This window comes from Sceloporus undulatus, chromosome 2, assembly GCF_019175285.1.
Source record: "Sceloporus undulatus isolate JIND9_A2432 ecotype Alabama chromosome 2, SceUnd_v1.1, whole genome shotgun sequence".
Taxonomy (NCBI): Eukaryota; Metazoa; Chordata; class Lepidosauria; order Squamata; family Phrynosomatidae; genus Sceloporus; species Sceloporus undulatus.
Window position 1 is genome coordinate 186,103,152 of NC_056523.1, and position 24,868 is coordinate 186,128,019.

General features: G+C 42.5%; 3 protein-coding genes across 4 annotated transcripts in view; 1 reads left to right on the plus strand and 2 right to left on the minus strand.

The window, feature by feature from the left end:
• The window catches only part of CCDC115 (coiled-coil domain containing 115), an 8,733-nt gene extending 2,240 nt beyond the window's left edge, over positions 1–6,493 (minus strand). The window contains exons 1-5 of the mRNA XM_042451473.1: positions 6,336–6,493; positions 4,384–4,512; positions 4,009–4,112; positions 2,643–2,749; positions 1,477–1,638 (exon numbers count right to left, since the gene is read on the minus strand). Of these exons, the coding sequence (XP_042307407.1) occupies positions 1,477–1,638; positions 2,643–2,749; positions 4,009–4,112; positions 4,384–4,512; positions 6,336–6,458 (625 nt within the window). The 5' untranslated portion in view covers positions 6,459–6,493. The remainder of the gene's footprint in view (positions 1–1,476; positions 1,639–2,642; positions 2,750–4,008; positions 4,113–4,383; positions 4,513–6,335) is intronic.
• Positions 6,494–6,871: 378 nt separating this feature from the next.
• IMP4 (IMP U3 small nucleolar ribonucleoprotein 4) lies at positions 6,872–21,429 on the plus strand. 2 transcript variants are annotated; one of them, XM_042451471.1, is made up of 9 exons: positions 6,872–6,995; positions 8,180–8,288; positions 10,017–10,100; positions 12,078–12,187; positions 13,585–13,717; positions 14,780–14,934; positions 16,035–16,129; positions 16,955–17,028; positions 21,291–21,429. In XM_042451471.1, coding segments are annotated over exons 1-9 (765 nt in total). In that variant the 5' UTR covers positions 6,872–6,992; the 3' UTR covers positions 21,293–21,429. The 2 variants fall into 2 exon arrangements, with proteins under 2 accessions (XP_042307405.1, XP_042307404.1); XM_042451470.1 differs by having other exon boundaries at positions 6,874–6,995; positions 21,137–21,429.
• An 88-nt stretch (positions 21,430–21,517) lies between these two features.
• The window catches only part of PTPN18 (protein tyrosine phosphatase non-receptor type 18), a 55,725-nt gene continuing 52,374 nt past the window's right edge, over positions 21,518–24,868 (minus strand). The window contains exon 17 of the mRNA XM_042451468.1: positions 21,518–23,302. Coding sequence (XP_042307402.1) covers positions 23,235–23,302 — 68 coding nt within the window. The 3' untranslated portion in view covers positions 21,518–23,234. The remainder of the gene's footprint in view (positions 23,303–24,868) is intronic.

A 24,868-nucleotide genomic window follows, 5' to 3' on the forward strand; every position in this document is an offset into this window, starting at 1 on the left:
GACTTTCCAAAGTGCCTTTTCTGTGTGTTTTTGGTTCTTTAATGGTGATATTGATATCAGAAAGCCTTTGAGGCAAGGCCAATGTAAATTGCTGTGATTTTTACAAATTCATGCGCAGTGAAGAGAAACCAAAGTCCCTTGACCAAGTACACAATTCTGAGAAGTACACTTGGTGCAAGAACTGTGAAACCACCTTGACATGTTCAATATGCATAGCCATGTGAACCCATTTTCAGTGTGAAACCCAAAGAGTTTGGTTATGCAATAAGCCTCTGAAATATGCAAGAGGCCATCTTAAATAAAGCCATGTTCAATGTCCAAATGTGCTGTTTGGAATGGGGGGAGGGGGGTTGGCCAGAAAGGGAAGTCCATTTCTGCCATCTGTCTAGGAATAATGCCCAAATGTCCTCCATTTTGATCATGCCTAAGAAACATGCATTTATATTAACATTTTTTAAAAATCATCAAAATTTTTCGCATATCCTCCATTTTTAAAAAATGTGCCCTACATTTGAAAACGTTGTCCTATATTATTTAATTATTTATTTAATTTTTTGCTTCGGCCCTCCTCCCGTTGTCTGGGGGACACCAACCCGGCCCCTGGCTCAAAAAGGTTGCCTACCCCTGCTTTAAGCGGTCCAGCCACAATCCCAGGACGGTTTCTGGGTGCTCTGTGCAATGTGTTAATGCCATGCCCTCAGAGTGTATTGTAGCTACCCACATCTTGTTGGCCAGGGCGGCTTCCAAACATCTTGGGGGTGTGCGGCATTTAAACACCACATCTCCAAGCTGCCCAGATGCCAGCTTTACTGGGTTGTCTATTTGGCCCCTTAGTTGAACTGGCTGTTAGTTCCAAATACAAAACACTCCCTGCCCCCCTCACCCCAAAATAACAGAGTATCTGGGTCCCACATGCACCCATGGAGTGTCTGGGTCAATGGGGCATACTGGTCAAGAGAAACTTGCTATCTGATAGTATCTATGTGTATGTCTTTCCAATATATTAATATATTAAAATATATCATTTTACATTCTAATATATTATGTTTATCTTCTCCAGTGTGTTTTGATTATTCAGACTGAACAAGACCATTTGAGATGGCTATCAATGCAAGTTCAACAAGGCTTCCCTTATGACATGGGGCAGCAGAGCAATCCTCCACTCTCATGTCATGGCCCAGATGCCATGATTTCAAATAAGAAACAGAAAAAAGTGCTGTTGATTACAAGTTTTCTCCCCTCTTAGCTCATGGGTGGTAATTGCAGAGCCAGATGTGGCTGAATCACAATTCCCATAATCTTTCACTATTGGCTCTGCTGGTCTGGATCACTGAGAGATACAGTTCAACAATATCTCAAAGTCCATACAATTTCCACCCTGACCATGGCTGTTTGGGGCATAATTAGGACGGAAGAGAAGTTTAAGTGTATGAACTGTAGCTATAGTGATGTGGTGGCAGCCACCATGTTTGTCACCTTCTTGGAAAGTCCGCTGGGCTTGACGGAGACTTTGGGGCACAAGGATTCCAAACCAATTCAAGGGGTCTTGATGCTGTAATCCCTCTGCAGGGTGGGAGGTTGTATCTTGGGGCTGGTCTGAGCTCTCTGTTTTTCCTGGGCCCTTTCGCCGTCGTAGAACTGGAAATATTAAAACAACACCTTCAATACAAGAGGACCTGGGGAATGGAAAAATAACCTTCCAAGTCTTCAGCTCAGAATGATTAGCAGTTTCATACTTGATGGCCAGACAAGATATTTGGCTGCTTGAGGTGAGCAGCAAATGGCAACTCACACACACACTCACCCAAGTCAGTCACACAGTTTTAGTATTCAAGACAGAAAATACCACAAACACTTCTCCTCCATCCCAGTAGTAAAAATACAGTAATGCAAAATACAATAAATAAATATGGTAATATACAACTTAGACCAAGAGAGCTGACCTTCATGACATCTAACACCTTTCTCCTGAGGAAGCTACATTAATCTGCCTACCGGTAGGGTCAGCTCTATTTATACATATCAAGGTATAGCCTTGAATTTGGGAACTAAGATGTTCCCAGAAGGTTTGGAGTAAATTGCTTTGCTGTCTTGAAACTCATAGCTGGAGGAAAGAATTCAATTTTGCTTGTAGCCAACTTTTATATACTATTTTTTTAATCCTACTTGAATTCTTCCTTAGTGTTGCCACATCCTCTTCCATTTTATTAGGATTTTTTTGCAACCTAAGCATTCATATTATAAGTTTATCATTACTTAGAGTTGAGGGTATACTGTTTAAAATAAGGATGTTAAACTCTCCAGGCTATCTGTATTTCCATTATGGCAAGTAAAGATTTCTCGTGCTCTTCGACACTCACTTTCCAGCAATTCACTCTTTCAACACTTGCAAATTACAGACACATTCCATTAATTCGATGAGGGATCTACTCCTTCATCAGTTCTTCCTGACTACAAGGCTTGCTTGGGACCATGCACACGTGTAATCTCAAGACTTGCCTATGGAAAGAATGTATCCCTTCTTGAATTAATATAACTTATCTGTGCAGTTTACAAATCCGGAAAAAGCAGAACATCACTTCTTCCTACAAAGACTCACTTGGAACTGCTTAGAAAAGTCCCTTCTGGACTTGTTCTTTTACCTTGCTCACTCGGGCCAATTTCCTCCACAGTGGCTTCACTTTCACTCCTTGGCTTGGAAGCATCCTCTTGGATCACATCAAACTCCACCTGATCCTTCTCTCTCTCACTGGATTGAGCAAAGAAAGAACAAGACTGAACATACTGCCTGCTAACAATTCATCTTCTGGGGCACAGGTAATCATGCCATCATGATCTGTTCACATCAACACTTGAAAGTTCCGTCCTAGAAGTTCTTCTCCTTTCTTGATTTTTTTCACCACAACAACCCTGCAGTGCAGGTGGCACTAAGAAAAATTACTTAGTTCAGAGTCCTCAAAGCAGCTTGTGGCTAGAGACAAATCTGAATCGAGGGTATCTACTCTGCAGAAATAAAGTATTTTGGCACCACTTTAACTGTCATGACTCTGTCCTACAGAATCTGTGATCTGTAGTTTGGTACGGCATCAGAGCTCTCTGACAGTCCAGGCTGAATACCTCACCATGCAACAAATCCCAGGATTTCACAAGATGGAGACACGACAGCTAAAGTGGTGTTAAACTGTTTTATTTCTGCCATGTGGGTTAGCTCTAGGTGTCCCAGTTCTAGTCCAACACTATAATGCTTCGCTAGACATACTATGTCACACTGGCTCTCGGGCAATGGATTTCTGAAAGCAAACAAGTCCAAGTTCTACTGGTACTGCCTCCAGTAGCTTCACAATCTACCAAAAAAGCAAACAGCTCACCCATTTATATGAAGAAGTCTTTCTTGTTGGCTTCAGCCACTCACGAAAAAGGAATCTTAATCCCCCCCCCCTGAATTTACTTCCAATTTAATGTGTTTGATAAAGATCTAAATCAAGTGTAGGAAAGGTAAGAAAATCCCTTCTATATATTTTGGACTACAGCTCCCACAGTCATTAACTGCTGGCCATGCTGATAAGAGTCATAGTCCAAAACATCAGGACATAACTAAATTCCCTACCTTTGATTTAGATCTTTACCAAACATACCAAACCTTCTTATAGCTCATCAGGGATTATGTATATCTGCTCCCAAAATTATCAATGCTACAAATTATCAGTGCTACAAATTATCAGGGCAGTAATCAGAATCTTTAAGGAATAGGGTCATTAGAGAAACCAAGGTGTCATTGAAATGTCAGATGTAATTACTATGAAAAAAGGGAAAGAGGGAAGAGCAACCCTCCTGCTGAATATAATTTCTCCTTGACTCAGGGAAGTTGTTTTGATCAGCTCCCATACCCAAACAGATAAAAGATATCCATCTCAGTCAAGACTGGTGGAGAGAGTGAGATAAACCTAACAGGCAAGTGTCCTGGCTCCTCTAGCTGCCCTCTTCAAATCTGGAAACTGCCCATCTTACACAGTTCTCACTCGAACCAGTGGAGTCATCTGATGCCCATACTGCAGGGTAGAGACAGACTTGTTACCCATGGCATAGCGAGATTTGGAGAGAGAGAACCAACCCTGAAGAGGGGGGAAAAATCAAAGTTAAAAAACAGGTTATGAAACATAGGATGCCCCATTAAAGTAGAATCAGAAAGTCTCAGGGAGTGACCTGGGCTTTCAAAGAACGATCTGGGCTCCAAACAGTGGGATTAAGGAAGTTCCATAAGGAGTAATGGCCAGAGGGCGATACCCTGCTTCACCAATGGGGAAAACCCAATAAATTTGTAGAACCACATTTAGTTAGTACTCAGCAATTTAGTTGGTACCCAGCCCTGACACAAGGTCTTACCTGCTCTACCAAGTTGTTAAAAGCTTCCCTCTTGCTTTGGAGCATCTCAAGAGTATCAAAAAGATGGAGGACGACATGGTCTAAAGCCTCACATATTTCTGCTGTTCCCATGTCCTCTGCTGGAGCCATCTGAAATGAAACCTTCATGACACATTTTCTCCCATTCATCCCTTGACCTCCCCTTTGCCTGGTGTCTTCGCTTCTGCTCCATCTAAGTAGCAACATTTGGACGGCTGCATAATTCCCATCAAGTGTTGTTGCTGTCGTGTGCCCTAAAGTCCTTTCTGACTTAAGGTGACCTTATGGAGAACAGTATCATGGGGTTTTCTTGGTAAGTTTCTTAGGAGACTGCAAGTGTGTGACTTGCCCAAGGTTATCCAGTGCTCAGCCAGGATTCAAACCTGGTCTTCCAAAGTCTTAGTCCAACACTCAAACCACTAAACTATGCTGGCTCTTACATGGTGTAGTGACTTGAGTGTTGGATTATGACTGGAGGCCAGGGTTCAGTTCCTTGCTTGGCCACAAAACCCACCGAGTGACTTTGGCCAAGTCACTAGGTGACTTGAAAGCTTCTGAGTTGCCCAAGGTCACCCAGTGGGTTTCATGGCTGAGCAAGGAATCGAACCTTTGTCTCCAGAGTTGTAGTCTGAATATTTCTTAGGTCTGAAACATACTGCAGAAATAATCCAGTATAAAGGCAGATGCACTGGGAATTGTGGTTTATTGTGGCACCAGAGCTCTTTGACAGAGAAAGCTAAAGGTCTCAGAAAACTACAGTTCCTAGAATTCCCTGGCATTGAGCAGGGCAGTTAAAGCGGTCTCAAACTAGATTATTTCTGCACTGTGTTTTCGACCTCCAACTCAGAAGGTGGCAATGGCAAACCTTCTCTGGTCAAATCTTGCCAAGAAACTCCATGATAAGTCGGAAACAGCACACAGCAACGATTCCCATCACATCCCAGTTCAAAATGCAATCCCAAGTCATTTTCCTTCTCAGAAGCAAGTGCCAAAGTGGTTGTATTTGTAAAAGATGTCTAGGACACTTTCTGTTTAGGGTGCGACCTACATCTGCACAGGCCCCATCCATCCCCTTCTATAATCCCTGGAAATGGCAAAGTACAGCTGGGTCCTCCTCAAAGCTTCCTTCCTTTTCTCCTTAGATTACATCAAGTAGGAGTAGGAGTTTTGAGAAACCTAAGAGTTCATTCAACTCCATAACGCTTTCTCTGATCTGAAGCAAGTGCTCTTCAGGTTCAGGGTGACCGACCAGTTGCCCTAACCCCAAAGGAGGACAAAGCACTGCAAAATGGAGGACATCCAAGCAAAATGTAGTAGAACATGACCAAATAAAAACTAAGCTCATATAAATGGATGCTGCTTCTTAGTCATGCCCAAAATGGAAGACATTTTGGAATTCCTCCTGGATAGAAGACTGAAATATATGCCATGTCCTGGAAAAGGAGGACATCTAGTCAACCTGCCCTAACCCCAAAGGAGGACAAGGTACTGTAACATGGAGGGCATTCAAGAAAAACACAGTAGGACATGACCAAATAAAAGCTAAAAGCTCTGATAAAAATATAAACCCATGCTTCTTAGTCATGCCCAAAATGGAGGACATCCTGGAATCCCTCCTGGACCAAGGTGACCAGAGGTCCTATTTCAGCCTTCTGTCCAGGAGGAATGTCAAAACGTCCTCCATTTTAAGCCTGACTAGGAAGCATCATGGATTCATATTTCTATGAGTGTTTTGCGCTTTTATCTGGTAATGTCCCACATTTTCCTTGAAAGTCCTCCATTTGGCTGTGCCTTGTCCTCCTCCTTTCAGGGTTATGTCACCTGGCCTTGGACCAGAAGGTGGAAATGGAGGAGGACCTGTCCTGGAAAAGGAGGACCTCTGGCTGTGGCTTCCCCTCCTTGAAGCTCTTTCCTGCCAGAGAGACAAACACTACCTTCTTTAAACCCAAACAGCTGTAATCCTGGTGCTTCCAAAACAAGCTTCTTCTCCAAGGTCTGAAATGGAGGGAGCCTCCAGCTACAAAACTGCACCTCTCTTGCTGGACTTCCTGGCTCATTGACCCTGAAACGCAGGCTCTTCTGGATGAACCAATCAAATCACAGGTATTAGTCTCCCACCAATCAGTTTAAAGGGGAGGTGGATACCTTCGAGAAACGGGCCTATTGCCTTCCTTCCCTGGGCGTCCATATTTGTTGGGGGCATAAAGTAGGGATATGCCTGTCCTGGCAGCGTGTGATGCCCTGGCAGCCATTTTGGACCAGGGCGGTCGGTGAGGGACTCTTTGGCCTTTGGAACGCCTCCCTTTTCCTGCCCCGCAAATGGAAGCTTCCATTAATTGCAATTGGAAGCCGGAAGTCTCTATGGAGACCCAACTAAGCATTTGCACCCTCGTCGCATCAACGGCTTCGCCGACGCCATCTTTGTTGCTGGAGATGCGCCTGCGCACTACGTCCTTAGTCTGCCACGCCGCCATCTTCTTTGTGGGCAAGCGGGCTTAGCGCCTCGGCCAATGAGAACTCGGATCACGTGATCGCGGAGGCATAGATAGAAGAACTCTTCATTCCACGTGGGACTGGGAGCCCTGGTCATCATGGTAAGCAGGAAGGAGAGAGATGTATACTCTATGTGTATAGGTGTAGATATATGTGTGTGTGTATATATAGTGCATGGCTGAGGCTTCTGGGAGCTGAAGTCCAACAGCTCTTAAAGGGCACAGTTTGGGGACCACTGGTTTAGAATCTTGAGAGAGAGTCTGTTAAACTGCCTCCAAGAGTGAGTGACCAAAGTCAATGTTTAGATAGAATGAGATGGACAGAGGGAAGTCCCTTTCTCTCTCAGGAGGGAAAGGAGAATGCAACACATAATTTTTCCAACAGCAATGCTTCTCCAATATTGGATGTGGTGGGTCTGGCGTCCCTCCTCCTCTTCCTCCCATGTGCCAGGGACTGGCACCCTATTTCTGCCCATTGGCTGCAGTTTCTTCCTTCCTTCCTTTTCCTGGAACTGACAGGGATTGCCAGCAAATGGGTTGCAGAGCAGCACTGGTCCATAGCCCATCATTTTGTGTAGCACTGAATTAGAGCTCACTCCATCAGATGCAATCAAGTGTGATTCTAGCAATGACTAGTAATGATGGTCTTAGTAGCTGAGAATGAGGCGGCTAAGAGGGTTTGTTAGGTTTTTTTTAAAAAAAGCAAAGCACATAAATCAATTTGTAATATTTGAGTGCATACCTCTTTGTGAGTTCTTATACAGCTAATCTTTTTATGCAATTGGGACCTAAAACTTGATAGCCACAATCACATGCACAGTGAACTCTACACAAATTAGGTCTCTCTTGCTGTTGTGTGTCTTCAAGTCATTTTCAACTTACGGTGACCCTAAGGCAAACCTATCACTGGGTTTTCTTGGTAAGTTTCTTAGGGATGAGAGTGTGTGACTTGCCCAAGTTCACTCTTGGAGTGGGTTTCCATGACCAAACAGGGAATTGATCCCTCATCTTTAGAGTCGTAGTGCGATGCTCAAACCAGTACACCATGATGGCTGTCAATTCCCTCCATACAGATGTAAATCCACTAGCATTAAGTAACTCCTGTTCCAGGTCATGGCATATAGGTTTGTAGGATGGGTTGTGTTTCAATGTTTTCAGATTTAAGAAATATAAGCTCCTTAGTGGCTGTTTCAGGGACAGACCCATCCTTATCTATTTGGGAAGATTTCTTTGAACTACGATAATAGCATAGGATTCTCCTTGCTCATGCCTTTGTATTTCTATAGTTGCGCCGGGAAGCCCGTCAGAGGCGAGAGTATCTCTACCGGAAAGCCCAAGAGGAGAAGCTGAGGACTCTCCAGGAGAAGAAGGAAAAAATAAAGAAAGTGCTAGATGGTATGAACTGTTGTTGGCTTGTATCTGGTCAAAATGTGTGTGGGAGGAGGAACCTTTCTTACTGAGTCTTCTCAGTTTTCTTAGTCCCAGTCCTCATTGGCGTAATGTGCATGGATCACATGAAGCAGAAAAAAGGTAGTAGTAGTAGTAATAGTAGTTTTTATTATTACAGTCCATTGATTTAATAATGCAAACAAACAGAAACACACAAATGTACAATATCAAATAGGATACGTTTTAGCATTCCATAAACACAACAAAATTGACATATTCAATAAAACTTTTAGATGCTCTGGACAATTTTAGGAGTATCCTTCTCTCTAATCTTAATTGCCAAAGACAAGAACTTGGCAGCCAGCTGGGTGACATTAGAACATCTATCCTAACTTTAACATAAAACTTATCTGATCAGCTAGGTAGATGATTTAATAAAGTGGGGGATACACTGTTTGTGACCTAGATTATAAATATGAGTTTCAACCTCCTGCGAACTGCAAGGGCAAAATCTCAAAGAGGAGTAGCCCAGCATACTTATCATATAGCAATTCTAAAGGAAAAGCATTACACCTGCCCATAGTAAAAATATGTATTATATATTAGCAACCTTTAAGTTCTTTATATAGTCTACCAGAAGAAAAGGTCTCATGTAATGGATATTCAAAGCACTAACTGTGTATGAAGAAAGGAAACAAGCCTGACAATTGCAACAGGCAATATCCCAGAGTATTTGTTTGACTAATTTTAATACCATATCACTACCCAGGATAAGGTGCAAATTTGATGAAAGGCCAGTTGTGGCCACTGTTTGGGCTATGTATTTAGACCATCTGCCATTGAAAGGTGACCAAGGGGCAAAACAGATTGCCTAAAAACGCTGGATTGGGGCTGCCACAGAGCCGCATGCCACGGCAACTACACACCACAGCTGCAATCCGGCTATTGGCTGGTGCAAAAAGAAGCGGCAGAAAGCCGCTCTTTTTTTAAGCCAGCAGAAAGCCTGTTTTTCTGCTGCCACCATGGCTTTGCGGTGCTCCTGTGGTGTGCAGCGTCCAAATGCCACTCCATAAAGCGGCCGCAGTGTAAACAGTTGAGCAGCATGACACTAACTTCCTGCCGGCTTGGGGGCATGCCTCATGTGTATGCCATGCCCCCAAGCCACCGGGAAGCCGGCTTTCTTTGCCGGTCTGTTCCAGCCCTTTGTAGGCCTTTGCTGCAGTTGAAAATGGTAACTCTGAGCCAAAACTTTATAGTCATCAAACAAACAAGCTTCATTTATATTCCGCTTCATACCACCTAAGCAGTGTCTAATTGGTTTACAACTGTAAGTATCCATGCCCTAGTAGTAGGAGAACTTTCTCCACTTTCAAGCATTATAACTGGGTTATAAACATATCTAAGTAAAGTGAAGTAAAGCTTTTAGGAATTTGGTGTGGAAGTTATCAAACTCCCTCAGATAGAGGAGGAACTTTGAAAATAAGAAAGCTTTTTCACTTGCTAACATTTTCTTGCTCCCCCAACCTACAGCCTTTTATTGATGCACAGCTAATTTTCTTTTTTCTGGTTAGCTTTTTGGAGGAAAGATGCAGGATATAAATATGCATTTTTCAAAGCTAACTGCATTTTCTTACAGCCCACCATGGAAGGTGCTGATGCCTCTGGCTGACAAAGTGGGGTGACAGCTAGCCTCCTCTCTGTTTTTCCTAAATCCTCTTTCATTTTCCCTTCCAGAGAACTGCCTCATCCCCACAGAACTGCGGAAGGAGGCTCTTCAACTCCAGAAGGCACTTGAATTTGATGATGGAGGTGGAGAAGGTAAGTAGCTGGCTTGAGCAAAATGACTGAATAATAATAATTTTTTAAAAAACCCAACTGTTGGAAAGACCATTGAGTGAGGCATCCTTAGCCCTCACCCAAACATCCAGCAGCTGCCGTTCATAAAGGAGAAAATTCCAGCAAGGGAACTGGAAAGAGGCAAAGCCAGCCCCATAGACCAAAGAGTAGACCAGTGGAAATATAAATAAAGTAGAAAATATCATTGAAGTAAAGTAGAAAGTAAGTCACAGAACAGGAGGTGTAAAACAGCTCTATGGACCAAATGCCTGTTTAAATAAAAAATGGTTTGCTTGCTGGCAGATGGCCTTTAACAAGGGGGATAGGCCAGCTTCCTTCAATAGGGAATTACATAGTTTCTCATTAAGGTCCAAAACACACTGCAGAAATAATTTGAGATGGCTTGGACTGCCTTGGCTCGATGCTAGGCAATTCTGGGAACTGTAGTTTTGTGAGACATTTAGCCTTCTCTGTCATAGAGCTCTGGTGCCACAATAAACTACAATTCCCAGGATTCCCTACCACTGAGCCAGGGCAGTTAAAGCAGTCTCAAACTAAATTAATTCTGCATTGTGTTTTGTACCTGAGAAAATCTTGTCAGACACACTCTGAATTGTGTCTTGTTGCCAGTGTAACAGAGGAAACAGTCCAGTTGCTAGTGTAACTGTTGTATGTAAACTAAGAATCACATGGTCCTTATACAGTGGTGCCTCGGGTTACGAAATTAATTCGTTCCGCGGCTAATTTCGTAACCCGAAAAACCTTCGTAACCCGAATTGCCATAGGCGCTAATGGGGAAAAAAGCCGCGGCTCTGCCGCGGCTCCATTTAAACAGCGCCGCCGTTTTTCATAACCCGAAAAAACGTTCGTAACCCGAAACAATAAATCCCTATGGGATTTTTTCGTATCCCGAAAAATTCGTAAGCTGGGTAATTCGTATCCCGAGGTACCACTGTAGCTTGCTGTACAGTTTGGCTGGAGCGTTCTGAAGCTGCTGAAATTTCTAAACAGTATTCAAAGGCCGCCCCACAAAGAACACATTATAGGAACCCAGATGAAATGCACCTAAGACATGTGGGCAAAAGCATGTGTAGGTAGTGCTGAAATCCAGGCATCCAGTCTAAGAGCAGAGCTTGAAAAGTTACTTTTTTGGACTACAGCTCCCAGAATGCTGCAGCAAACATTTCAGAGCTCCTTCTCACAGAATCTAGGACTATTCCCAAAAACAAATAAGTATACAAGAATTACTCTTTCTCCTGGCCACCCATTCCTATTTCTAGAACATGGCAGGTCAAAAATTACATAAGAGCTTGTGGTTTTGTTTTGGTGGTGGTTGTTTTGGTTGCTGTTATTTTCTATTCACAGTAGCTTAGAGGTAATTCAAAGTTCTCTCAGGTGATCACAGTATTTGAAAATGTCCTTATTTTTAAATACTCAAATCCACTTCTAGCATCTCTCCTTAGTTCTGGTTTAACATATCTTAAAATGAAAACCATAATGCCATAAGCAGAATGTGACTATCTTTTAAAACTTGACACATATATCAATTTAGTATAATTCATCTCTCCTCTCACTTACTATGGCTTGATTTGGATTGGGACTCCAGAATCTATTTTATGTGCTAACGGTTAACCATGGGATGTGAGGAGTGTGAAAAGGCTGCTCCAAACATATGTGAATTGTCTTTTTCTTTCACCACTGAATAATCACACAGTTGATTCTGTCCCACTTATTTGGGTCCATGGTCAGAGGTCATGGCTTCTGTCAGTATTGTGCTCTAGAATCTTGTGTGTGCGCGCATGCTCATTAAACAGTTGATCTCACTTGACCCAGCCTAAATTCTACTTCCAGTGTTATGGAAGATTTTCACTAAGTGCACTTAGTCAGGAGTGGGGTAGCTTTTTAGAAGTTTAGAGACTGTCTCTGGGTGGATTTGTAGCTTTTCTCTTGCCGTGGCAGGAGTGACAAGTCATGTGGATGATGAGTACCGCTGGGCTGGTGTGGAGGATCCTCGCATTATGGTTACAACCTCTCGTGATCCCAGTTCTCGTCTCAAGATGTTTGCCAAAGTAAGTAAACAAAGGTTTTCCATTGTGCGGACCAGGGGTAGGCAATCTTTTTGAGCCGGGGGCCGGGTTGCTGTCCCTCAGACAACTGGGGGGCCGAAGCCAAAAAATAAATAATTAAATAATTTTTTAAAATATATATATATATATATATATAAATAAACCAGGACAAATGTAGGACAAAATTTTCAAATGGAAGACACTTTTTTTTTAAAAAATGGAGGACACGCAAAAAAAATTGCTGATTTTTTAAAAAATGTTAATATAAATGCATGTTTCTGAGGCTTCTATAGACAATTGCCCCCCAAAGGCCCCAGCGGCAATCGGCGGCAGGACTGGGCTGGGCCCGGTCCCAAGGCCTCACCGGGCCACATCTGGCCCGCGGGCCGCAGGTTGCCTACCCCTGGTGTGGACAGTCTCATTCTCATGGTGACTTAGTGGAAGCGTTCATATATTGCCTGTATGCAGCCCAGGGCATTTTTCTTCCATGTCCACCCAACCCACCTTTGCCTGGGCTAACATAGGTGCCTAGATTGCCTCAGACATCATTGCTAGAGGAGTACAGGTTGAGTCTTCCTTGTCTGGAATTTCAAAATTTGAATTATTCCAAAAACAAAAACTTTTTTTCATGGGTGGCTAAGAGAGTGACACCTTTGCTTTCTGATGATTCAGTGTACACATACTTTGTTTCATACACACAATTATTTTTAAAATACCTTATAAATTACCTTCAGGCTATGGGTATAAGGTGTATATGAAACATATATGAATTTGGTGTTTAGACTTGGGTCCCATCTCCAAGATATAACTACAGTGGTACCCCGGGTTACGAAATTAATTCGTTCCGCCGCCGCTTTCGTAACCCGGAATACTTCGTAAGCCGAAAAAGCCATAGGCGCTAATGGGGAAAAGCCGCGATTTCGTGTGAAATAGCGCCGAAAAGCACTAAAAAATTTTTCGCAACCCGAAAAAACCTTCGTAACCCGGAACAGTTTTTTTAAATGGATTTTTTTCGTAACCCGGAAATTTCGTAAGGTGGCGCATTCGTATCCCGGGGTAACACTGTATATGCAAATATGGGTATTCTGAATAAAAAAAAAAACAGAACCCCAAACACTTCTTGTTCCAAGCATTTAGGATAAAGGAGATTCAATTCTGTAGTAACAGAATGCCTCATAATATGTGCAGAATACTTCTCCTGCCTTCACTTGTCCTAGGAAACCTTTGAGATCAAGGGAGAGAGCATTTAGTTTAGAGTATTATGTTCCAACAAGACTTGGAACAACCTGTCTCTTAAGCATTGCCAGCCAAGTGCAATGACCTTGGGTTAACAGGACTATTAAATCCAAATAAAATGGCTTATTATATCTCTTACATTCTTCTTCTTACTTCTGGTTTAGGAGATCAAGCTGATATTCCCTGGAGCCCAACGTATGAACCGAGGACGACATGAAATGGGTGCCCTGGTCCGTGCCTGTAAGGCCAATGGGGTCACCGATCTGCTGATAGTGCATGAGCACCGAGGCGTACCTGGTAAGTGGCTTGGCTGGGGCTAGGCAGTGGACAGGCCTGGTGACTTTCTAGTACAGGGTGGGCAACTCTGCTCCTCCAAGTGTTGCCAGATTGTAACTCTCAGCATCCTCCATTATTTCCTACTCTGCCTAAGTCTGATGGAAGTTGGACCCCTGCAACATCTAGAGGGCTGGTTGTCCCCTACATTTGTTCGAATAAGTAAAAATGTTGTTGGTGGGAGCAAACATAGCTAAACGTGAAACTATTTTTATCTCATTTGCCTGGTGGGAGCATGGAGCAGTTTAGACGTTTTCCTTGATACAGTGTATGTATAGCTTAACAAAAAGGATTTCTATGGCACTTTACAGTCCAATACATTTATTGTGGCATCAGCTTTATTTGCCTACGGCAAGTATATAGCTTGGCCAGCTTTGCCTGAGTGACATGGAACTACTTGCTTATAAGCGATTTTTATGTGGTCATCCTTCTCTTCAATGGTAGCTCCCTATAGTCTGTTTGGTCTGAGCTGATTGAGGACAAATGACTGTAAATCACTGCTAGAGCACGTGCTGCGCAAGCAGATGCTCTCCAGATTGATACCTAGTATATTCAAGTAGGGTCAGAAGACGCTCAGCTTCCCCAGCCAGTCATAATAGACTAAAATGGGGAACCTTTAGCACTCCAGGTATTTTGGACTATAACACCCACAGTCCCTTGTCATTGGCTATTTAGGGCTTCTGGGAGTTTGTAACATATGGTCCAGTTATAGTTGGACTGTGGCTCCCAGCTGCTCTTACCAGTGTAGCTAATGACGAGGAAAGCTGGAGTTGAAGTCCCAACAGTATCTGGAAAGTTGTACTTTGCTCATCCTTAATATAGATAACATTGAGCTAGGTGGACCAACCTGTGACTTTTTCCAATGGTTCTAGACAAGGCAGCTTTGGATAGGATTGGTGGATGTTTTGTCCTTTCTTCACAGCAATAGACTGTCTTTCTAGCTAGCCTGGTCTATCTCTGGGATTCTTCTCTGGGATAGGATGGGGATTGGACTCGCCTAACCTTTAAAACTCTCTTTCCACTCAGATGGTCTTATAGTCAGCCACTTGCCCTTTGGCCCTACGGCTTACTTTACACTTTGCAACGTGGTCATGCGCCATGACATCCCGGACATTGGTACCATGTCAGAGGCCCACCCCCACCTCATCTTTCACAACTTCACATCCCGACTTGGACAACGGGTAAGATGCACTGGGTCCCCACAAAAAGGCGCAGCTGGCTTCAGAAAGGGATGGGGTGGGAGAGAGAGACGAACAGAAATAAACCCAGAATTGAAGTTAGTCTTTGAAGGGAAAACAAGAATTTTTGGGGCACCTTGAAGATAAATAAATGTATTAGAGCATGTCCACTACAGTCCACTTCATCTGGTGCATGAATTGTTGTCCTGAAGTTACAGGTATGGTAACATGTGAATGGACATAGGAGGGATAGAACTGAAATGAAGAAAGTACTGACAGCCATATCTTCTTTATTAAGATTGGTATTTCATTAAAAATAGTTGGTGGTGATAACATACATTTCCTGGTGGGGATAGGCTGTGAACTGCTGTGTTGGGAGCAAGGCAAAATTTCTGCCCTTTTCTGACTCGGCAAGCTGGAGATTTCTGCTTGGACTGCCTTTTTAGCCTAATTTCTACTTCCTAGGTTAACGTGTGGATAAGAATACAGTGATTTTTCAGAATGCATTTGAAATGGAAAGCTCCATGCCCAAGTGCAAATAGAAAGTTGCGGGTGAAAAGAAATGCAAAGTTTTATATGGTCTTTAAAGAAATTCACAGAATGTTATAGAAATTGGACAGAAGTTGGCTACATACAAAACTGAAATGAGGCAACTAGACCGATTTGAACATCCTTTACTTCAGATCTGCTCCATCTTTTGTATTTAGGTGCAGCAGGTGGAGCCAAGCATGTTGGGGGCTGAGGCAGTTTTCAAGGTCCGGAATCTTCTGTATAGGTGGCTGTTTCTGGTATAGGAAATACAGGATAGGTGGTGCACTTCTGATATCTTGTAAACTATGTTCCTATGTACCTGGGCTCATTCTACACATTATCTTGTTTGGCCATTATAATTCTGTTGATGTTGCTTAAATTCTGTGTACTGGAATGCCCTCCCAAATTTTGCTACTGCTAGAAATGGGAAGGGGAACAGAGCCACCTCCAAATTACTAAGAAGCTCCCCCCTACTGCTCTGCTTTTGCTTTTAGACTTTTCCCAAGCATGGATTATTTTTGCCACTGGGCTAAAAACCCTCCTTCCTCTTCCCTCATTTCCATCACTCTCAGGTTACCAGCATCCTGAAATACTTGTTTCCGGTGCCAAAAGAGGACAGCAAACGAGTCATCACCTTTGCCAACCAAGAGGACTACATCTCTTTCCGGTATTAGTACCTGTTTTGTCTTCCCGGTGAAACTGAGCAAAAAGAGTCCCTCCATCTTTCACAAGTCACAAAAGCAAGGGATGGTTTTGGCTCTTTTTGGCAGGGGGTAATGGAGGTGAGGTGAATCTCAAGGCAGGGTATGTCTGCAAAACTCCTTGCCCACCCCCTCCCTTTTCTATTCTTTGCTGTTGGCAGTTGCCATTTCTTTGGCACTGTGGGAGACTTTGCGTTATATGGTGTTATTTCAGGATGTTGTGGAGCAAAGAAGAATGACAGCCAGAGAAGAGTAGTCTTGATTTTAGCTCCTACCTGCACCGAGATGTGCCCCTCTTAACGTGCAGTAAAAGGAGGTGGTTTTATCGCCCTTTTTTCCAGTGGGCCTGGAAGAGTGGGATAGACCTATGTTTATTTTGGGATTTTTCTGTGTGTGATTTATAGTCAGCAGTTGGCTTAAGTGGTGAACTCTCTTCCTAGATTGTGCCACATGAAGCTGCAAACTTTTGCCCATAAGATACTTGACAAGGAATGTTGTAGTTGTGTGCTTCCAACTCATTTTTTTTACTTATGGCAACCTTATCATAGGGTTTTCTTGGCAAATTTCTTCAGAGCAGGTTTGCCATTGCCATCCTCTGAGGCTGAGAGTGACTTACCCAGGGTCACCCAGTGGGTTTTTATGCTCAAGTGGAGATTTGACCCCTGGTCTCCAGAGTCGTGGTCCAACATTGAAACTACTATATCATACTCGTGCTCCTGCCAAGGAATGAAACTTGGTTTATTCTCTCAGTGCTGATATGTTACCTAAACTACTATTTTTTGTCTGGACAGGCATCATGTTTACAAGAAGACTGATCACCGGAATGTGGAGCTTACTGAAGTTGGGCCACGATTTGAAATGAAATGTAAGTAACATCTTCAGGAACATGAGTGGTGAAACAGGAAATTATGCCCCAACCACAAACTTCGTGGTGCCTTAGTCATGGCATTCTTCCAACCTCAGCTGTTTTGTCTGTAGCATGAGCATAACCATACAACTGCTTTCTTTTTCTTAACAATTTTTGGATTAAGTGTGTGAGGCCTTAGGTAGTCTGAGTAATCTGGAAAAGATTACAACAGCAGACCTTGTTTGGTGAATTACTAGCCATTACTAACAGTTCCACTCTAAACCTCTTTCTGTGGCTAGCAGCTGAGGCCTGATTCTAATGGGGTAGTAAAACCCTTTCAGAGATGTTATATGATGGAATGTTTTCCCTTTAAAAAAGTAATGTGTAAATACAACTAACCTGAACGAGACATGCTAGCTCTCTGTATAAAGGGAGATTGTGTGTGTGCATGTGAATTTTTGGTATAGCCAAAAAAGCCCCCCCACACACACACACACTTGCTTTTTGAGGTAATACAGCCCAGAAGGAACTTACCACCTCAGTTAAAATATAAGTCTCATAACTTGTGTTGGGTTCCTTGACTAGGTAGGGAAATCTGTATCACAGTCATTTCCACAAAGTCAGCAAAAAGTATTGAGAATGCAACAGCCAATGTGGCTCTGACTGTAGGCAGAATTTGGAAAGTTAGTTTTTTGGACTGCAGTTCCCAAACTCCTCTCACCAATAGTCATGCAGGCTGAGAGATTCTTTGAGTTTTAGTCCAAGAACAATTCTTCTGAGCTCTAATTTATAAGAGTAGCTTTGCTTCAAAGTGATACTTGTGAGAGTTTCCTTCTGATTTTTCCTTCTTCTTGCATAGCCCACTTTGACCCCAAAAGCACTCTGTAGACAGTTGGGGGAACTTCTGCATCAGCATGGGAGGCGATATTGCATGGAGGGCAGGGAGAAGGAAAAATAGATAAAACCTTTTCTCCAGCAAGCATACCCTTTGCTTTGCATTCTCTTCTTGAATGGAAGGGTCACTCTGGCTCTGGCTCTGGCATCTTGAAAACAGGATCAGTTCAGTAGGTGATGAAAGGAAGGTTTTCATTGTTTCCACTTGCCCCTTCCCCAATAATTATGCCCATATGCTTAATTTGCATCATTATACAGGTTATTAAATTCAGCTTCTTTTGGCATAGAGCTTTTTGTCTGCTTTAATAAGCTGACTTTTTGGATCCCTATATGGGTGCTGTCATTACGTTGTGCACTTAAATGAGGTGGCTGGTTTTCTACATCAGATACCTGAATGCTTCTTAGAGAGCATTCCTGAAAGAAAATCTTTCTCTCCTGTCCTTCTCTTAAACTAATATAGTTGACCCATATGTCAGTAAACAAACTTACTCCTTCTTCTAGGGCCCCTTTATTCCAATATCTGTGTGTAGTAAGTCAAGGAATCTGCTATCTTGGTGAATGAGTTCTCCTGTGTTTATCTGAATTGCCCTGTTCAGTTCCTGAGATAGGTCTAGCCCACCATAGCTTGTTCAGAATGCCTCTGTACTGTTTGCATATCCTTCCCATGTACTTTGTCATCTTGCATCACTTGGAGAAGGAGTGGACAACTTGTGATTTTCCAAATGGTGTCAGACTGCAGCTTCTGTCCCTTCTCATCATTGGTTAGGAACTGGCAGGAACTGAAATCCAGCAACACCAAGGGGGCAGTACTTTTCCCCAATCTGTATTGAAATATTATGTAATACTGCCCTCTGGGAACTGTACTACTTCATATTGCAAGCAAAAGATTGCATGTTTTAAGAGGAGTATTTACGTGATATCAATAAACAGAATCCTTGTGTGAAGAAAATTAACATGTCATAGGAAGGCTAACCTTTAATCCCCCCCCCCTCCAGTGCTAGCTTTCCATAGACTGCAATTTTTTTACATGGCAGAGCGAGAGAGATGGTTGAATTATGTGATTCCTCCTATTTAAAAAAAAAAGAACCTAAAGTATTATGTTTGAATAGGGCTGAAGAATGTGTAGTTATCTATTGTTGTTACATTAGGCTTAGTTAGCATTGCCAGTGATGATGAATTATGGGGAACTACAGTTCAGTAGAGCCGGGATGGTATAGTGGTTTGAGTGTTGGACTAGAACCCTGGGAGACCAGGGTTCAAATCCTGGCTCAGCCATGGAACCCCATTGAGTGACCTTGGGCAAGTCATATGCTCTCAGCTTCAGAGGAAGGCAAGGGTTAACTCACTCAGAACAAACTCTGCCAAGAAAACCGTGTGATAGGATCACCATCCTGGTATTAGAATATGGAATTTGGTTTTTGCTTTAGCTTTCTGGCACTATCTGTTCCATATGCAATTAAAAGAGCGCTCTTTCTTTGTTCTGTTTCTTTCACAATGCCATATTTTATTGTTAAAACCAAAATAAACACTGTTCATGACTAAAATTCAACCTCTTCTAAAATTGCACCAAATAGTCAGTAAAAGAATCCCAAACAATCCACAACACATTTTGTACAATGATTAAAACAGCTAACTTTCTCTATAGCAAACAAATACCTTGCACACATTTTTTCTTACATGATTGCAATAGAAACCCGATTGTACTTGAAGTTATGTCAGAATTCGTGCCACATAAAAGGAACTAAGCATTTAGCAGGAGCTGAACAATTATGACTTCTTTCCCCAGCTCCAAAAAGGAACCCAGCATTTCTACCATGATCCAGCCCTTATAATTCTTTAGTGCAAGCCCTTTTCTGTAGAATCCTGTTAATAGGGATTCTGTTAATATTTTAGAGGCTCACTTCCACTATTTATCTTTCACTTTGATTCATATCTGGTCATTCATTTTTATGTGTTAAAACACTGAATTGATAATACATGGCTTTCAATGTGCACCTTTAAAACTAACTCCATATGTAGATTTCTTAACATTTTTGTTATGCAGTGTGGCTTGCTTAGAAACTTCTATTGCAGTGTGTTGAGGAGGAGAAAAACCTATAATTTAAGCCCATTTTTGTGCAAATTCTGTATCCTGAAGGTTTGGAAACTACAGGAAGGTTGAGTCTGAAGCTTCCAATTGATGGGAGTAGTGTTTCAGAACCAAAGAAAGATTTGTTGTGTAAAGCTGATGTGGAATGGTAGTTAAGAACAGTGGCTGGTTAAATTCTTAGTCCACGCATGAAAACACAAAGAGGTCCCAGATAGTTTAGGTGGGGAACATGTGGCCCTCTAGATGTTGTTGGGGTGCAACACCCTTCAGAACCAGGCAATATAGTTAAATGGCAGGAGGTGATAGAAGTTGTAGTGCAGCAACATATGGAGGGCCACATGTTTGCATTCCTGCTTTTAACTGGTAGTAAGACGAAATCTTACCCATTTTAAGAATTATAGAGTTGAAAGAGAACACAAAGGCAATCCAGCCCAACCCCCGCCATGCAAGATTACACCATGAAAGCACTCCTGACATGGCCATCCAGCTTGTTTAAAAACCTCCAGAGAAGGAGACCCCACCAGCCTCCAAGGCAGTGTATTCCACTGTTAAATAACTCTTACCTTCCAGAAGTTCTTCTAATGTTTAAGTGGAATCTCATTTTCTATACAGTTGGCCCTCCGTTTTTGTGGGGGATCCATTCCAGATCCCCCCCCTGTAAAAACAGAAGCTCACACTTATTTAAGCCCCATAGGCTTGAATGGAGCACACCCCTGTGCGCACAGCAAGGGCGCACACACCTGGTGTGCGTACCATTGCAAACAGCGGAGGTCACCTCTCTGCATATATTCAAGGGTGTGAATCCTAGATCTGCACATTAGGAGGGGCAACTGTAGTTTCAATCTATTATTCGATGTCTTAATTTCTGGAGCAGGAGAAGACAAGCTTGTTCCATCCTCAATATAACACCCCTTCAAATATTTAAATACAGTATGTCACTTCTTAATCTTCTCTTTCCCAGGCTTTGGGGATTTGATGGTCATTTTTCTGCCAAAAAATTAAAAACTATTAATATCAAACTGAATGTGAATTGTCTGGGTTTGATCACCAATGTTCAGCAATCCAAAGTTTATGTCCCTTGGCTATGTCCCTGCACCGAAGAGGGCCTTGCCCAAAACTGAAGCTTTTCTTCTCTTATTGCAGTATATATGATCAAACTGGGAAGCTTGGAGCAGGAGAACACAGCTGATGTAGAGTGGCGCTGGCACCCGTATACCCGCACAGCCAAGAAGCAGAAGTTCCTCAGCACTGAATAGTTCCATGAATTCCAAATTGCACCTCTTCTCCTCTCTTGTAGGACTTCTTCAATATCAAGGTGCTTTGATGTGCTGACAGGAGAAGATGCCCTGGATTCTTTGGATTATCATCATGAACATCATTCCCTTCTGCCGCTCTTTGAATTAAAAATGGCCATGGCCCATGTGGATCAAGCTGCATTCTATTCTGTCCATAGAATATTTTTCTATCACAAAGGTCTTAGACAGAAGGGATTGGTGTTGGATGTTAGTCTGTTTTACAGCCCTGGCTCTCCATTTATCTATGGGTTTAATCTACTGCACAAACCTCAGCCTATATTGCAGCTAGCTATCCAATTTCAGAAACCCAACAGGGAAACTGGGTATCAAAGGCAACTTCAGCAGCAAACAGAACCATCATTTAGAGCAGTTTGAAAATTTGTAATTTTGTGAGATATTTAGCCTTCTGTGTCAGAGAGCTCTGCTGCCACAACAAACTTACAAATCCCACAATTCTATAATGCAGAGTCATGGCAGTTAAAGTGGTGTTAAATTGCATTAATTCTGCAGTGTGGCAGCAGTCTTAGAATGAGTGAGAGTTGCTGGTAAGCTCACTAGCTAACAAGAACATATGGGAGGATGTAATGACTGAAATTACCTTCATCTCCATGTCTCATGGGACATCTGACCTAGTGTATCAACATTTCTTGGCAGTATGTGGAAACATGATGCCTAAAATTGGGATTGTGAAGTGGATCCCAGAGTCCTTTAAATCCTTTCATTTGGGAGGCTGTATCAGCCCAAGCCCTCTCCATAATGTAATTGTGTGGAGTATATATGATAGATGAAGCAATGGTGTGTGAGAGGTAAAGGTCCTTTTCTTGATCTTTGCAGACTTTTGATACAGTAAATCCTTGTGTTGCCTCCTTTTTTGCTTTTCATTTCCTTCAGGACAGTTAAACTATAGGGGCCTCTTGTGTTGACTATTTGGGCTTCAGAGTACCATAAAACTGAACATGTCAACTTGAGAAGAAATGGTGGGGAGTGTTCTCTGAGTGTTCCCTCCTTTCTCATGTAAAAGGTAGAGCTTCTGTCTTGAGGAAAGGAAGCTTCTAGTTCTCATGGATGCAAAGAAATCTGAAAAAAGCTCTGAAGGTGTGAAAGCTATCCCATAGGCCTGGCTTCCAGAAGTTAAAAGGAAGAGCTTTTGCTTCATCTTCCTTCCTTGTTTCTTGATCCACATTTCCTCTCCTTAGAATATTTGGCCAGAAGTGTTCTGCATACAAAAACTCAGATGCTGCCATGGGAGAAAGCCTTTGGTTACAACCAGATTTGCAAAGAAGTTGATTTAAGATGTGATGATATATACAGTGGGCCTGTTGGACCTTAAATAATTAAGTTGAGAAATATTTCTTGAGTCTTTCTGCTAGCTGTCTCCTCCTTCCATGGGCAGCTCCATGTGGGGTTTCTAAAACAATTATTGCTGCTGATGGGAGCAGAAAGAAGGGAGAAATGAGCTGACATGTACTGGGCAGATAAGGCAGCATCCTGAGGGAACTAGAATTGGTCCTGTGGCTGTTGGTTACAACTATACAAATTAGCTTGTTGATTTGGGGCCCCTAGCGCTGAAGGTTTCTGGCACTTGAATAGACTCAGTGATGGGCTTAAACATTTTTGGAGATGAAGGCCTTCAAGCCAGCTTTATTCTTGGATCACAGAACCACTCAAGATCTAGTGAAGCAGAGTCGACTGCAGGAACAAGTTTTCCTTGGAGGTTTATAGCTCCTTCTCCTTCCTGTGGCTCTTCTCTTCTGGCTATGAAATGTCCTGGAGTATAGTGCTCACAACTCCTTCATTTTGGTATGTGGCCCTAGAGGACAGTGTGCTGATTTGCAAAAGTACTCCCCTATGAGGAAGAAGAATGCAGCAGCTTGGGCCAGTCTCAATTGCTCAGTTGCTGAAATAGCATTCTGTGCACATCTGTTGGTATATATCTGAAGTACTTCCTACACTCGGCTCCATTCAGCAGGAGGTTCTCTTGGTCCTTTGGGCTTCCCAATGCGGAAGTTAAATCCTATGCAAGGAGAGAGAAGGCACAGCAATTTTTTTTTACCTCTTATCACTTCTTTTTATGATTTCCCCTGGGTTTGTCCCCATTCCCTGGCACCCCTATCACAACTGTCAGGGCAGGAATTCTGGTTCAGCCTATTGGCCTTCAGTGTTGTTTTTTTTTTATGGTCATTTTAATGTAGAGCAGAGGATATAAATAACACTCTGCAGATCTCTGGTGTGTGTGATGCTGTCATTATCAATCCGGCTATCCCCTTCTCTTGATTATGGGTTTCTTACTCTACATCAGAGGTGGGCCACTGTGCAACTTGGAAAGCAACCTGGTACTGGAAGCTGAGCAGGCAGCCACGCTAGGGAAAATTTCAAATGCAGACAACATAGTTTACATTTCTTTCTAGAGATGTTTGTGCAGAAAAGGAAATGTGTGGCCCTATCAGAACCCTGTCAGAACAGAACATGGAGAGACAGAATGGTTCCAAATTGGCAAAGGAGTCAGGCAAGGTTGCATCCTTTCAACCTATCTGTTCAATGTGTATGCAGAAACTATTATAAGAAAAGCAGGCTCGGACAGAGAAGAAGGAGGAGTGAAAACAGGAGGAAGAAATATCAACAATCTAAGATAATATGTACTAGCAGAAAACATCACAGACCTGGAACAACTACTAAGGAAGATCAAAGAAGAAAGTATAAGAGCAGGGTTATTGAACATAAAGAAAACAAAAATACTGTAAATGACCACAGAGGAACAAGGAAATTCAAATAGATAAAAGAATTCCCATATCTAGGATCAAACATTGACAAGAATGGAGACTGTAGTCAAGAAATAAGAAGACTAGGAATGGGAAGGGCAGCTATGAAAGAACTGGAAAAGATACTGAAGAGCAGAGACATACAACCGAGCAGTAAAGTCAGAATCACTCAGGCCATTGTATTCCCAGTCACCATGTACAGATGCGAGAGCTGGATAATGAAGGAAACAGGCAGGAAAAAAATCAACTCATTTGAAATGTGCTGGAGAAGAGTACTTAGGATACCATGGACAGCCAAGAAGACAAGCAAATGGGTTCTTAAACAGGTCAGACCAGGGCTCTCTTTGGAAGCAAAGATGATCAAGTTGAGACTATCATACTTTAGCCACGTAATGAGAAGGCATGGATCACTAGAAAAACAATAAGGCTAGGAAAGGTAGAGAGTAGAAGAAAAAGAGAAAGACCGCAAACCAGTTGGATAGACTCAATTGGGGGAGGGGGGTTGTGGGCAAGGGTTTGCAGGATCTGGGCAGGGCAGTGGAGGATAGGGATTGTTGGCAATGTCTCATCCACAGGGTAGCCATGAATTGGAACTAACTCAAGGGCAGCTAATAACAATAGATGGATAAGTAAGTATAGGAAGTATAGATGGATTTTAAAGCAATGTTTATCATTGCTATAAAAACTTAATAGTCTCTTGTTAATTTGCAGTTGGCTTTTACACGACTACAGCTTAAACAGCTTACAATGAACAAATCCGTCCTTAATGCCCAGTGTCATTAATTAATCAGCTTCTAGTTAAGATTAAAATATTGCAGCCC